At 30.2% G+C, this 12,797-nt stretch overlaps 1 protein-coding gene across 3 annotated transcripts in view; it reads right to left on the reverse strand.

Moving 5' to 3' along the window:
* Positions 1-327: 327 nt before the first annotated feature.
* Positions 328-12,797, reverse strand: part of LOC142327519 (uncharacterized) — a 52,300-nt gene continuing 39,830 nt past the window's right edge. For all 3 annotated transcript variants that reach the window (XM_075370648.1, XM_075370649.1, XM_075370646.1), the window contains exons 8-10: positions 11,763-11,875; positions 6,352-6,533; positions 328-588 (exon numbers count right to left, since the gene is read on the reverse strand). In XM_075370648.1, the coding sequence (XP_075226763.1) occupies positions 458-588; positions 6,352-6,533; positions 11,763-11,875 (426 nt within the window). In that variant the 3' untranslated portion in view covers positions 328-457. The remainder of the gene's footprint in view (positions 589-6,351; positions 6,534-11,762; positions 11,876-12,797) is intronic.

The following is a 12,797-nucleotide window of genomic DNA, read 5'->3' on the forward strand; positions in this document are numbered from 1 at the left end:
TTTCACCAGCCTGAGCTTCAGTTAAACTAGAAAAAATTTTTTGCTACCCTTACACATCAAACTGGGATTAATTAAAAATTCTGCAAAAGCTATGAAAGGCAATTGTGTTTTCCGTGAAACAGATAAAAATTTTCAAATATAAGCAAGTAAAAATTAAAGGGATATTCATTGTCTCTAAATAAGGGAACAATGATTACACATTTAATAATTACTTGTTAAAGTGAAAATTAAATAAAAGCAACTAAGAAGTTTTTTAAAATGAAAATATATGATGACAAAAAAACATAAAAATTATTTTTAAAAACTTTATTTTATATAAAACCTGTATAACATTTAGATCCCATTCATAAACTAGAGATAAAAAAAACACTTAAAATAAAAAACAAATTTAAATTATAATGCTTTTGAATATTTTTCACCGCAATAATCTATAATAAAATCATGTTCCTAATTATAATTAAAAATGTACAGCTTTTTGTGATGGTTTGGAGACATTATCTTTATCTTTAATATCACACGCATTAACATCATTCAAGATATTTTCTTTATTATCGTATTCTGTACTAATGGTATTTGTACTGGTTGTATCTGAAACACAAAATGGAATAAATAATACATATATTTCAATATAACTCAAAAATGCATGAACTTAAAAGTGCAATTTTTAAATATAAGGTTTTATTATTAAAATACATGATTGATGTAAGGTAGAACAATAACAAGGTTTCCACTGAATTTTAAGATTGATTTTTTCTGACTTCTACTGCTTTTTCCTGACCAATTTAGTAAAAATTTCCTAACTCTCATGTTATGCTATTGCAATAACATTTACTTATATAATTTAGATAATTTATTTTTTTGCGGTCTCCACCATCCCCATAGCTACCCAACTCACACTGTTTATTATTCCATTCATTTTTAAAGTTTATTTTTTAATGATTTTATTACGATATACATTTAAAATTAGGCAGCTATTTTTTGTGATAAACTGTTTCAGTAAATTACACTGCAAAGTACAAAAAACAACACCAACAATATTTAACAAGTTTTTTGGATAAAAATAAACATCAATGTAACTAAACCTAACACCGATAAAAAATAAAAATTAATTAAAGAAATTTTTAAAAATAATTGGCTCGCCCTTAAGATTGCTAAAAATGTTTCATAAAGCTAGCCTACTTTATTTTGTAAAGTACACAAAAAACAATATTTAATAACTATTTAAGAATATATTATCGATCACAACTTAAGGAAAACTAAAATCACTGTGACTAAAAGTAATAAGAGTTATTAACAATCAGCATTTACTTGTTTTATTATTCTAATGTACTTGCAAAACGCCAGCGAAGTATGGTGCAAGGCCATGTAAGAGCATTTAGTAGCGCCAAGCTGGGAATGATGCTATACAACTACCAGGAAACATAATTTTAAAAGTTTCACCAATATCTTCACATAAGAATAGAAAAGGCAGTGTCTTCGCACAGTAAAGGAAGGCAACATAATGAAATAATCTAAGATAAGGACTTCTCACCCATCAATGAAAATTTTTTTATCGACCAGAGTGGTACTTATACTCAGCAGACTAAAACTTTGATCAACAGTTGTCAGAATGGTGGTTGCGATACATCTGTGGTGTTCTTTGTCTGGATCTTCTGGTCAGAGTAATAGCATTTCAGCAGTGAATGATACACTTGACTCTACTTCATTATGCAAACTAACACAAATACTTATTTTTGTTATAAAGACTATATTTCTAAGGTGGAGATTACATGTAGGTTCTCAGTGTTGTACAAAATAAGCTATCCACTGGGAGGATAAGAAATTTTTCAGTGAAGGCTGAGTAGTCCTTAACTTAAATTATTTCATTATGTTGCTTTCCTTTACTGTGCGAAGTCACTGCCTTTCAGCAATGGCAGTCCACAATGTGGACGGACTATCATAAAAGAAATGTCTAAAAAGACTCCTAAACAGTCTTTTTAGATGTCATTTAATTGGCTAAAATATGAAAAAAATTCATGGTGGTTTGAAAGTAATTTCAAGAAAACAGGTTAACAACTTTAAATTTTTCAATGGTAATCAGTGGTAACTTTTTGTTAAAATTTCACCGGTAAAAAAATTCCTCCTTTAATATAAAAGAATAATAAGGGTATTACTTAAAAAATACTTTATTAATAACATAATTCAGTAACAAAAATGCAATTCTCTGAAATTTTTTGCAATTTTTCTTACTGTTGCTGATTTTTTTCTAAACTGTTTTCCTAAGTTTATATTTCCTGCCTGTGGGAACCATGAATAACCTATACCTGAAGCAAAGTACAATTTATATTATTGGAATTAAATAGTATTTTTTCACTTCCAAAACATAATGTAATCTAAAATAGTAAATTCAAATAATGAGCTACACTGTTGCTGAACCTCATTTTGACTTGGTCTTCCCTCTTATTTTTAATTTTGTACAGAATATCTCACAAAGAAACAGAAAAAAATTACAAGACATGTTTTACAAGTGAAAACAGAAAAACTTTTACATAAAAATGGGTTTGAAAAATTTTGGCAGATTACTAACGAAATGATTTTTTCAATGCTCAGAGGCCCTTTGGGCCTCTCACCTCTGGCAAACTGTACATCAGTATCACCCCCCTTCAGATTCACAAAAAATTATGTCTATATTAATTGTATTAATAGAGGGATATAGAAATAAGATATATTTTTAGTAGTGATTTTTGGTAATAAGTAACAATTATTTTTTCAGCTTAGGCATAGGGTAGTTTGTTATCTATCAGATTAAATTAATTAATTTCTTGGAGATATAGGAAATTTTTTTTCTGTAGTGTACAGAGAATACAGCTGTGAAGAAACCAATTAAAAATTTTAAATATTTATTTTCAAAAATGCAATAATAATAATTATTTCCATTTTACAGATAATGAAAATAGAGATGAACTTATTTGATAAAAAAAAAAAAAAACATGCAGTGTTCCAAGTGATTATCTTCCAAGTACTAATTGCGCCTGATGTTGCTTGCAACATTCAACCTGGTGTATTCAACCTTGGCTGAACAGATACTTTCATTAAAATGCATTAATGAAGGGGAAATTAAACATTCATCTTATTAATTATTCTTTTAATCTGTAATAATTGATTTTAAAAGATAAGGCTAAGTCAAAATGAATTTTACATCAGACAAAAGCCATTTTGTGATATCAAGATTTTGCATGTGTAACAACAGTTTACTCCAAAATTACTAAGATATCTAGTATATTTTATTTTTCTAATTTTTTATACGTTAAACATTTATAAAAAACAATATAATAATATACGAGAGTAAATCAAATATAAACAGGATTTTTGTTCCTGAGTGTCTACGGTTGGTAGGACTGGGCCTGCGCTTCCAGAATGCTTGAGTGGAGTCATTAGGAGTGGGGAAAGGCGGCTATTCCACACTCCCAACCAATTCGTCAGTAACACTTAAGATGTTGGAGCAACAGGTGCACCCCCACTGGGCAACACATAATTATAAAATTTCTTGCTCATGAAAGAATTCAAGCGATGGAAATTTTCCGGAGATTGCCTGCACAGTTCGGGGACTAAACATTGTCAAGAACTCATGTGTTTGGCTGGCATAAAGAGTTCATGGAGGGATAATCACGAGTGGAAAATCAGGAACATTATCAACGTCGTTGGATCAGCAATACAGACAAAAACATTCGCGTGGTTCGATAAATTCTTGAAGACGACCGACAGGTGTGTATCTGAAATTGCAGAACACAGAATAAGTTAATAAGTTCTGTAATGTGTGTGCCAGATGGGTTCCTCGCATTTTGACTGCAGATTAGAAGTTGAGACATTTGGAGGTCTCTCAGAGGCTTACAGCAAGGTTTGTGAAAGAAGGTGATGCATTTTTGAGTCGGATCATCAACTGTGATGAAACATGGGTCCACCATCACACTTCCCAGTTGAAACAAGCCAGTATGGAGTGGCGGAGGAAAGAGGAGGCAGCCCCAGTAAAAGCCAAAACTCGACTGTCGGCTAGCAAGGTTCTTTCAACTGTTTTTTTTGGTACGACGACGCATTTTGCTCATTGATTTTTTTCCATGAGCGACGCACAATCTATTCTGCTAACTAGTGAGAGCTGTTGAACGAGGTGAGGGCTGCATGTTGCCGAGAGGTGATTCAGATTACAAGAGGCCATTCTCCTCCACACCAGACCCCATACTGCAGTTCTAATATGTATCTCAAAACTAGAAGAAATGCACTAGACTCAACTTGATCTCCATATAGCCTAGACCTACCACCCTGCAATTTTCATTTGCTTGGGCCGCTTAAAGAAGTTCTAGGAAGGAAACAATTTGAAGATGATGAGGGCATGGAGAGATTCATGTGCGATTGACTCACAATGCAACCAGCTTCATTCTACAATGCTGCGATAAAAAACCTTCCTTCTCACTGGGAAAAATGTATTTCTAAAGCAGGAAACTGTAGAAAAATAAATTATATTTTCCTTTTATTTTTCAATAATAATTTTAAAAAAAAATAATATCCTGTTTATAATTGATTTACCCTCGTATAAATATATATTTCAGTACTCTTTTTTAAAATTTTCAATGAGACTTGAACATTAATTGTGATTTTCCTCATTAATATTATAATATTATATAGGCATTATGATATTGTCTTCGAACTCATGGATGGTTTGTGTACTACCGACAATTTATCTTGCTTTTAACAAAACCCTAAAATAAATAATAATAATAAATAATTCAATAGCAACAAATTGCACGATCTGGAAGGCCAGTTTTCATCACCATGTCATGAAAAAATACTGCCTCTAAACTTTGTTCTCGATCATCAACTGTATCGGCTGTTTGGTATGTCACACCATCTTGCTGGAACCATGTTCATCCATATCCGGCACAAAGTCATTTACCGACTTTTGCCTTGCTTCATTAAAAAACGTTTGGTCTAATAACACCTCTAGCCCATAATCACATCAAAGACTGACATGTTACAATTTAATTGCCTGTTTATGTATTTCTATTGGATTTTCATCGCATTAAATATGACAACTTTGCTTTTTAATGTTCCCATTAAAAAGAAAATGGAAATTCACTAAAATGACATTTTTTGTAAAAAAAAAAAAAAAATGTTTTGACCACTTTGATTTCAATATATCATTATATCTTAATTTACACTATACTATGTTTTCTCTCAATTTAGACTATACTATGAATTATATAATCTGTCAGGCGATGATTGCACGAGCAAAAAAAATTTATGAAAATGTATTTTACATAGAACATGCATTTCCTTAATATGATTTAAAATTATGGACAAATTTTTCTATAATTTCGATTCAGAACTAAAACTGTGATGCCCAGAACATAACCGAACAGTATAACTGTCCAGCAGGCATTATCTAACAACTTCCAGTAGATTTTTTTGGAGCCTGTTAGTATTTTGTTAAATATTTCAAATAAAGTTAAAAACATGATCGTGCTGAAAAACCATTTATAGAAATTTTACTTACTAAACCTAGATAGTTGATTTGTCATTCAAAACGATTAAACAATCAGTAGAAACTGTGGAAAAAGTACATGTAAAAAAGTAAATAAATGAAAAAAAAATAAAAATAAATATTAAAAACCAGTTTTGTAGTATTTCATAAATAGTTTATTTGTCAAACTGGTATTTATATCCTTTATCGTTTAATTTATATATCTTTTTAATAAATATTTTTTTGGAGTCTACCCCTGATGATTGTTTAACAATTGAAATAGTCATCTAAGTTTAAATATTAAATAAAATTTTTGTAAACAGTTTTAAATGTAATCTGTTTTCCAATTTATTTCAATAACTACTTAGCATTTTAAAAATATTTTATTTATCAAAATTTTTTATTTTAGGTACCTAATATTAAAGAAAATTGTAAATTTACTTTATAATGAATAGAATATGCAGACTTATTTGATTACTTTAGTAATCAAAAGGGGTTGAAATTTCCCAATTTTTGCTAACCTGTAGCAAATATGTTAGAATCTTATATAATATGTCTTGACTTATAGACCGCATATTAAGGCATTCTGGAATAATCGCTTTAATATTGGAGGGACAGGTAGAAGGGAAAAATTGTGCAGGCAGGCGACATTTGGAATATGTAAAAAAAATTGTTAGGGATGTATGATGAAGGGGGTATACCGAAATGAAACGACTGGTACTAGATAGGGAATCTTGGAGAGCTGCATCAAACCAGTCAAATGACTGAAGATGGAAAAAAATATGTCTAATAATATGCGGATTATTGAAATAGCAAATAATGAAAAATTAAATCTTGTAAATCATACGGTACCGTACCCTTATCGTTATTTCCCTGGGAATTTTCTTGTAATTTATATTTGGCATTTTCAGCTTCTAAATCCATCATTTTCTCACGAACTTGTACTAAACTGCTAGTTGTTTCGTGCAATTTTTCTTCCAACATCCACTGAGAAAGCAAACAATAATTTACTTTTTTACGCATTTCATCCGCTTCAGTTCTGCAGGGGAAAAAATAACTTTAATAAGTTAAAACAATAACTTAAAATGTTTTTACATCTACTCAACAAATTTTTACTTATATTAAGGCATTAATAAATTACTCGCAGACAAAATTTATCAAAATACTAGCAACCATTAATACTATCTTCTGAAATGCTTAACAGTCTATTTTAATATAAAATTAAATACACAGTTTTGATTTTTTCTAGTATGAAATATTTTTAATTTCTAAAATAATATTTACATACATATGCACAGAACCTTCACCTAATTATACCTGAAAGAAAAAATGGTTAGATCAACATTAATAAAAAAAAAAAAAAAAAACAATCGCGGGAAGGTTTAATTCCTTACTTATGATAGTTTTACATGTTCACTTGTAATAATTTACTATTAAAAAGAATAATATTTAACTTTATAATGGTTAAAGTATGTCTTTAACCTTAATGTGTTACATACAAGGTTGTTGATCGGCCTTCAGTTGTGCTTTATATCTTTCAAAGATATGTTACTTGTATAAAGAATTTGCATAGGAGTTCAGTTGCTATTTTGTATTGCAAAAAGATGACAAATGTGATAAAATGTGAAAATCATTAAGATTAAAAACTAAAACAAATTGTAAAGAATGAAAGCTGTGACATGTGCAATGAATACTGTAAGTATGGATGGTGATAGCGAACTGTACAGCAAGTGTCAATAATAAGAATAAAACTGTTACCGATAACCTTAAACCATGAAAATAAGGACGGTTCCAAATAAGGAATACGATCACTCAGACCAGCATAATCAAAAAATATAAACTGGATATTCTAGTTTTCAATAGTGAATTTGTGATAAGGGTAAAGCAGCATACGCATTTTTATTTTTTAACTCTTAAAGATTTTCAAATTTCTTTAATCTAAAACAAACTGATATGCTAAAATGTAAAACAGAAACAAAATACTACTTTGGTTATTTTAATTTACAATACTGTTATTTCAGTTATTTAAACTAGTGAAGATTATAGTTTAACTTAGGCCGGTTAATGGTTTATCAAATTAGTTGAAATTACATAACTAAAATTATATCGCACGATAAATTTAATAATGGTGGCTCATATAAAGTTAATTGTAATGAATTTAAAGAAATAGGCGTTAGTAAAAGCAAACAGATTCTTTCGTCATAGATTTTTTGAGAGCAGAAATAAACAAGATAATTTTCCAGTTGTATCTCATTACACATAAACATGAGTAATAATATTAATAATAATAATGTTAAAATTATTAAAATTTCTAATTTAATAAAAATATTAACTTGAATATTTAGAAAAATATTGCATTTTTAAATATAAATATGATACACCCTTATAAATAATAAGTAAATTTTTGAAAATGAATGTTTAAATCAGCACAGTCTTACAGCTCGCTTAATCATAACTGATCCTAAATCAGCTGATCATGACAACTATCACTTAAAAAACACTGATAAACATAATTTTTGTTTGCTAACATGCGATACGTGATTTTAATCTGTTTTTTGATGCTGAAAACAAATATTAACTCAGAATCTTTCTATCGCCCACCATTTTTGAAAAATTGTTAAATTTTAATTAAAAGATTTTTTTTAATTTTAGCATTTTAAGCTCCTATATTGTATTTTTTTAATTCATTTTTTATTATTTAACTTGTTAATGTAATTTGTAAGCTATAAATAAACAGACTAGACAAAGAATTAAGTTATATCATAGTCATACATTATGACATCATGTCTAATATTGAAGTGAGCCTTCATGGGCAAGATTAATCATCTCTGTGGATTAATCATCACATTAAAAAAGCATATCGTTTGTACCTTCGGTGAAAAATTGGTGATCAGGATAAGGACGTGGACTCCTCATACAGTATGCGCTAATTATTCTGTATATTTAAGAGGATGGCTGAAAGGTACACGGAAGGCTTTGCTGTTTGGTGTACCTATGGTTTGGCATGAACCAAAGGATCATGTAACCGATTGTTACTTTTGTTAAACAAGTGTGCCTGAAATTTTTAAAAAATCTAAACTTACTGTAAAATATCCTTCATTGCAATTTGCAATCAGGCCTTTACTTCACAGTGAAATTATTTCAGTTCCTGAGCCACCTGTGAATGTATGTTTCAAAAGCAGTGATGAAGAATCAGGCAGTCCTTAAGACAATGATTTTGATTTTAAATTATCTTCCAATAAGCCACATCTTATACTACAAGGTGAATTAAATGACTTGGTTAGGAATTTTTTTTTTGTCTTCAGTCATTTGATTGGTTTGATGCAGCTCTCCAAGATTCCCTATCTAGTGCCAGTCATTTCATTTCAGTATACCATCTACATCCTACATCCCTAACAATTTGTTTTACATATTCCAAACGTTGCCTGCATGCACAATTTTACCCTTCTATCTCCAATATTAAAGCGACTATTCCAGAATGCCTGAATATGTGGCCTATAAGTCTGTCTCTTCTTTTAACTATATTTTTCCAAACGCTTCTTTCATCATTAATTTGTCACAACACCTCTTCATTTGTCACTTTATCCACCCATCTGATTTTTAACATTCTCCTGTAGCATCATATTTCAAAAGCTTCTAATCTTTTTCTCTCAGGTACTTTGAACATCCAAGTTTCACTTCCATATAAAGCTACGCTACAAACATATACTTTCAAAAATCTATTCCTGACATTTAAATTAATTTTTGATGTAAAAAAATTTTATTTCTGATTGAAGGCTCGTTTCGCCTGTGCTATTCATTATTTTATATTGCTCCTGCTTCATCCATCTTTAGTAATTCTACTTCCCAAATAATAAAATTCTTCTACCTCCACAATCTTTTTCTTTTTCTATTTTTACATTCAGTGGTTCATCTTCGTTATTTCTACATTTCATTACTTTCGTTTTGTTCTTGTTTATTTTCATGTGGTAGTTCTTGCGAAGGATTTCATCCATGCTGTTCATTGTTTCTTCTAAATCTTTTTTATTCTCAGCTACAATTACTATATCATCAGCAAATCGTAACATCTCTATCTTTTCACCTTGTACTGTTACTCCGGATCTAAACTGTTCTTTAACATCATCAACTACTAGTTCTATGTAAAGATTAAAAAGTAATGGGATAGAGAACATCCTTGTCAGACTCCCTTTTTTATTATGGGTTATTTCTTATGTTCTTCTGTTATTACTGTTACTGTTTGACTGCTCTAAATGTTAGCTATTGTTCTTCTAACTCTGTATTTGAACACTAATTTTTTCAAAATGTTGAACATTTTATTCCAGTCTATGTTTTTTCTAGTCTATAAACACCTTTTCCAGGTCTATAAATGCTAAGTATGTTGGCTTATTTTTTTTTAATCTTCCTTCTACTATTAATCTGAGTGCTAAAATTGCTTCCTTTGTCCCTATACTTTTCCTGAAACCAAATTGGTCTTCTAACACTTCTTCCACTCTCCTCTCAATTCTTCTATATAGAATTCTAGTTAAGATTTTTTATGCATGACTCTTTAAACTAATTGTTCTATACTCTTCACATTTATCTGCCCCTGCTTTCTTTGGTATCATGACTATAACACTTTTTTTGAAGTCTGACGGAACTTCCCCTTTTTCATAAATATTACACACCAGTTTGTATAATCTATCAATCGCTTCCTCACCTGCACTGCGCAGTAATTCTACAGGTATTCCGTCTATTCCGGCAGCCTTTCTGCCATTCAAATCTTTTAATGCCCTCTTAAATTCAGATCTCAGTATTGTTTCTCCCATTTCATCCTCTTCAATCTCTATAACACCATTTTCTAATTCATTTCCTCCGTATAACTCTTCAATATATTCCACCCACCTATCAACTTTACCTTTTGTATTATAAATCGGTGTACCATCTTTGTTGAACACATTATTAGATTTTAATTTATGTACCCCAAAATTTTCTATAACTTTCCTGAAAGATTAAGAAGTAACAGAGACAGGGAACACCCTTGTCGGACTCCCTTTCTTATTACGGCTTCTTTCTTATGTTCTTCAATTGTTACTGTTGCTGTTTGGTTCCTGTACATGTTAGCAATTGTTCTTCTATCTCTGTATTTGAACCCTAATTTTTTTAAAATGCTGAACATTTTATTCCAGTCTACGTTATCGAAAGCCTTTTCTAGGTCTATAAACGCCAAGTATGTCGGTTTGTTTTTCTTTAATAATATTGGTGTACCATCTTTGTTTAACACATTATTAGATTTTAATTTATGTACCCCAAAATTTTCGTTAACTTTCGTGTATGCTCCGTCTATTTTACTAATGTTCATTTCTCTTTCCACTTCTGAACACTTTTCTTTAATCCACTCTTCTTTTACTAGTTTGCATTTCCTGTTTATAGTATTTCTTAATTTAAAAAGGGAAATGGATAGGATAAATGTAGATGTAGTAGGAATTAGTGAGGTTCGGTGGGAAGAGGAAGGCGAGTTTTGGTCAGGTGATTTTAGAATAATTAACTTAGCGTCAAATAATGGGCAGGCAGGAGTAAGATTCAACAAAATCCAACAATTACCACGATATTGTTAATCAACTTCTTACTTCATACAGAGGTATGGAATGTAATATGTCTTTGAAAATACATTTCCTCCACTCACATCTGAATTTTTTCCCAGACAACCTCAGAGACGTAAGTGACAAACACGGTGAACGTTTCCACCAAGACATTTCAGTGATGGAAAGCCGCTATAAAGGGAAATGGAATATTACCATGCTAGCCAATTACTGTTGGACATTAATTGAGGATGTGCCTGAGGCTAATTTATAAAAGAAAAGCATCAATGAAATCATTCTAACATAGGTATGGCCATGCAAAATTATAAATTTTATAGATTTTAACTATATTTCCTCTTAATTTTTTTTTAAGCGTAATTTATTTAAAACTAAGGGTGATAGAAAAATCGAATTTACAAATCTGTAACGTACGCAAAAAAGCAATCCAAGAAATGGTATCACACTCAGAGAAAACTTAACAAAAATTTTTTTTCTATCATTGTAGTGCATTTGCCTTTATAAAGATAGTATTTAAATAACTGATAATGATCAATGTATGTGAAAAGTCCTTGTATATAAATTGGTTAAGTTTAGATTGAGTTTATTATTAATTTGGTGGTAATTATTAATTGCCACTAATAATTACAACTGTGTAACATAATATGAACAAAGTGCTCAATAAAATTATAATTTGCTTTATACATATTCACCTGGCTGCTTCAACAACACCATGAACCCAGCTCAAATTAGTTGAACCTTCTAACGTTACAAACTGAGGTGATTCTGGTCTTTTCTCCAATTTTTCAATAATACTCTTTAATTCCTAAAAAAAAGTCAAAATATCATAGCAGTTACAGTGTAAAAAAAGATATCAGTTGTTTTAACATCTATCAGATGAGGTATATAGTGTTGATTTATGGCTAGAATCAAGAGCAAAAAGGACAGTTTTAGTTGTGTGCATGGCTGTAGATTATTTCCTATCTTTCTGCTTTACAGCAGTACTAACAAAGATGGCAAATCCTGAACAGAAAAAGCCTTCTGTGTTTTTCAGTTGCTAAATGTGAATCTGTAGTTACCGATTAACAAGCAATCTGTAGAAAGTTAGATAGGTTGTTATGCATCGATTTTAGTTCTAACAATTTCTCAAAAATGTTGAAATCCAAACAAGCACAAAGAAACGCAGCTAATTAAGCTACAATCCTGATGTCCACACTCCTGTCACAGGCAATGGAAAAAGCTTCAAAACTAGATGATTTTGCTTTGATCTGCATAATTAAATTAATAGCCAAATCAGTAACTCTTTCCTCAACTGTATTTGGACAAAGGAACTGCTTGAAAAGCCTTCTTATTTCCAAAAACAAATTTCTGCAGCTTTAATTATAAATTCCTTATGAAATTACCATCAATAAAAAGTTTCAAGTGTTTCTGCTATCAACTCAGACACGAAGTAACTTGCATATACCACCACTTTACTTTCTCCTATTTTTTTTAGTAAATACTAACTCTTGTTTTTGCAGTCCCAACTTGAGCCCTTTCAGTTTTTCTTGTCTCATTAACCGTTCATAATTATTATATACTACTGTTCATAATGACAACTCATGTTTTATAATTTTGGTACACTAATAGCATATTACATATCAAGCAGATTATTTTATTATTTCTTTACAGCAAAAAAATTCCAATTCCCACTTTTCTTGGAAATTTTGAGTTTGTCAACAATTTTTTGTTAATTTTTACTACCATTT

The sequence above is a fragment of the Lycorma delicatula genome, chromosome 7 (genome assembly GCF_047948215.1).
Source record: "Lycorma delicatula isolate Av1 chromosome 7, ASM4794821v1, whole genome shotgun sequence".
NCBI classification, from domain to species: domain Eukaryota; kingdom Metazoa; phylum Arthropoda; class Insecta; order Hemiptera; family Fulgoridae; genus Lycorma; species Lycorma delicatula.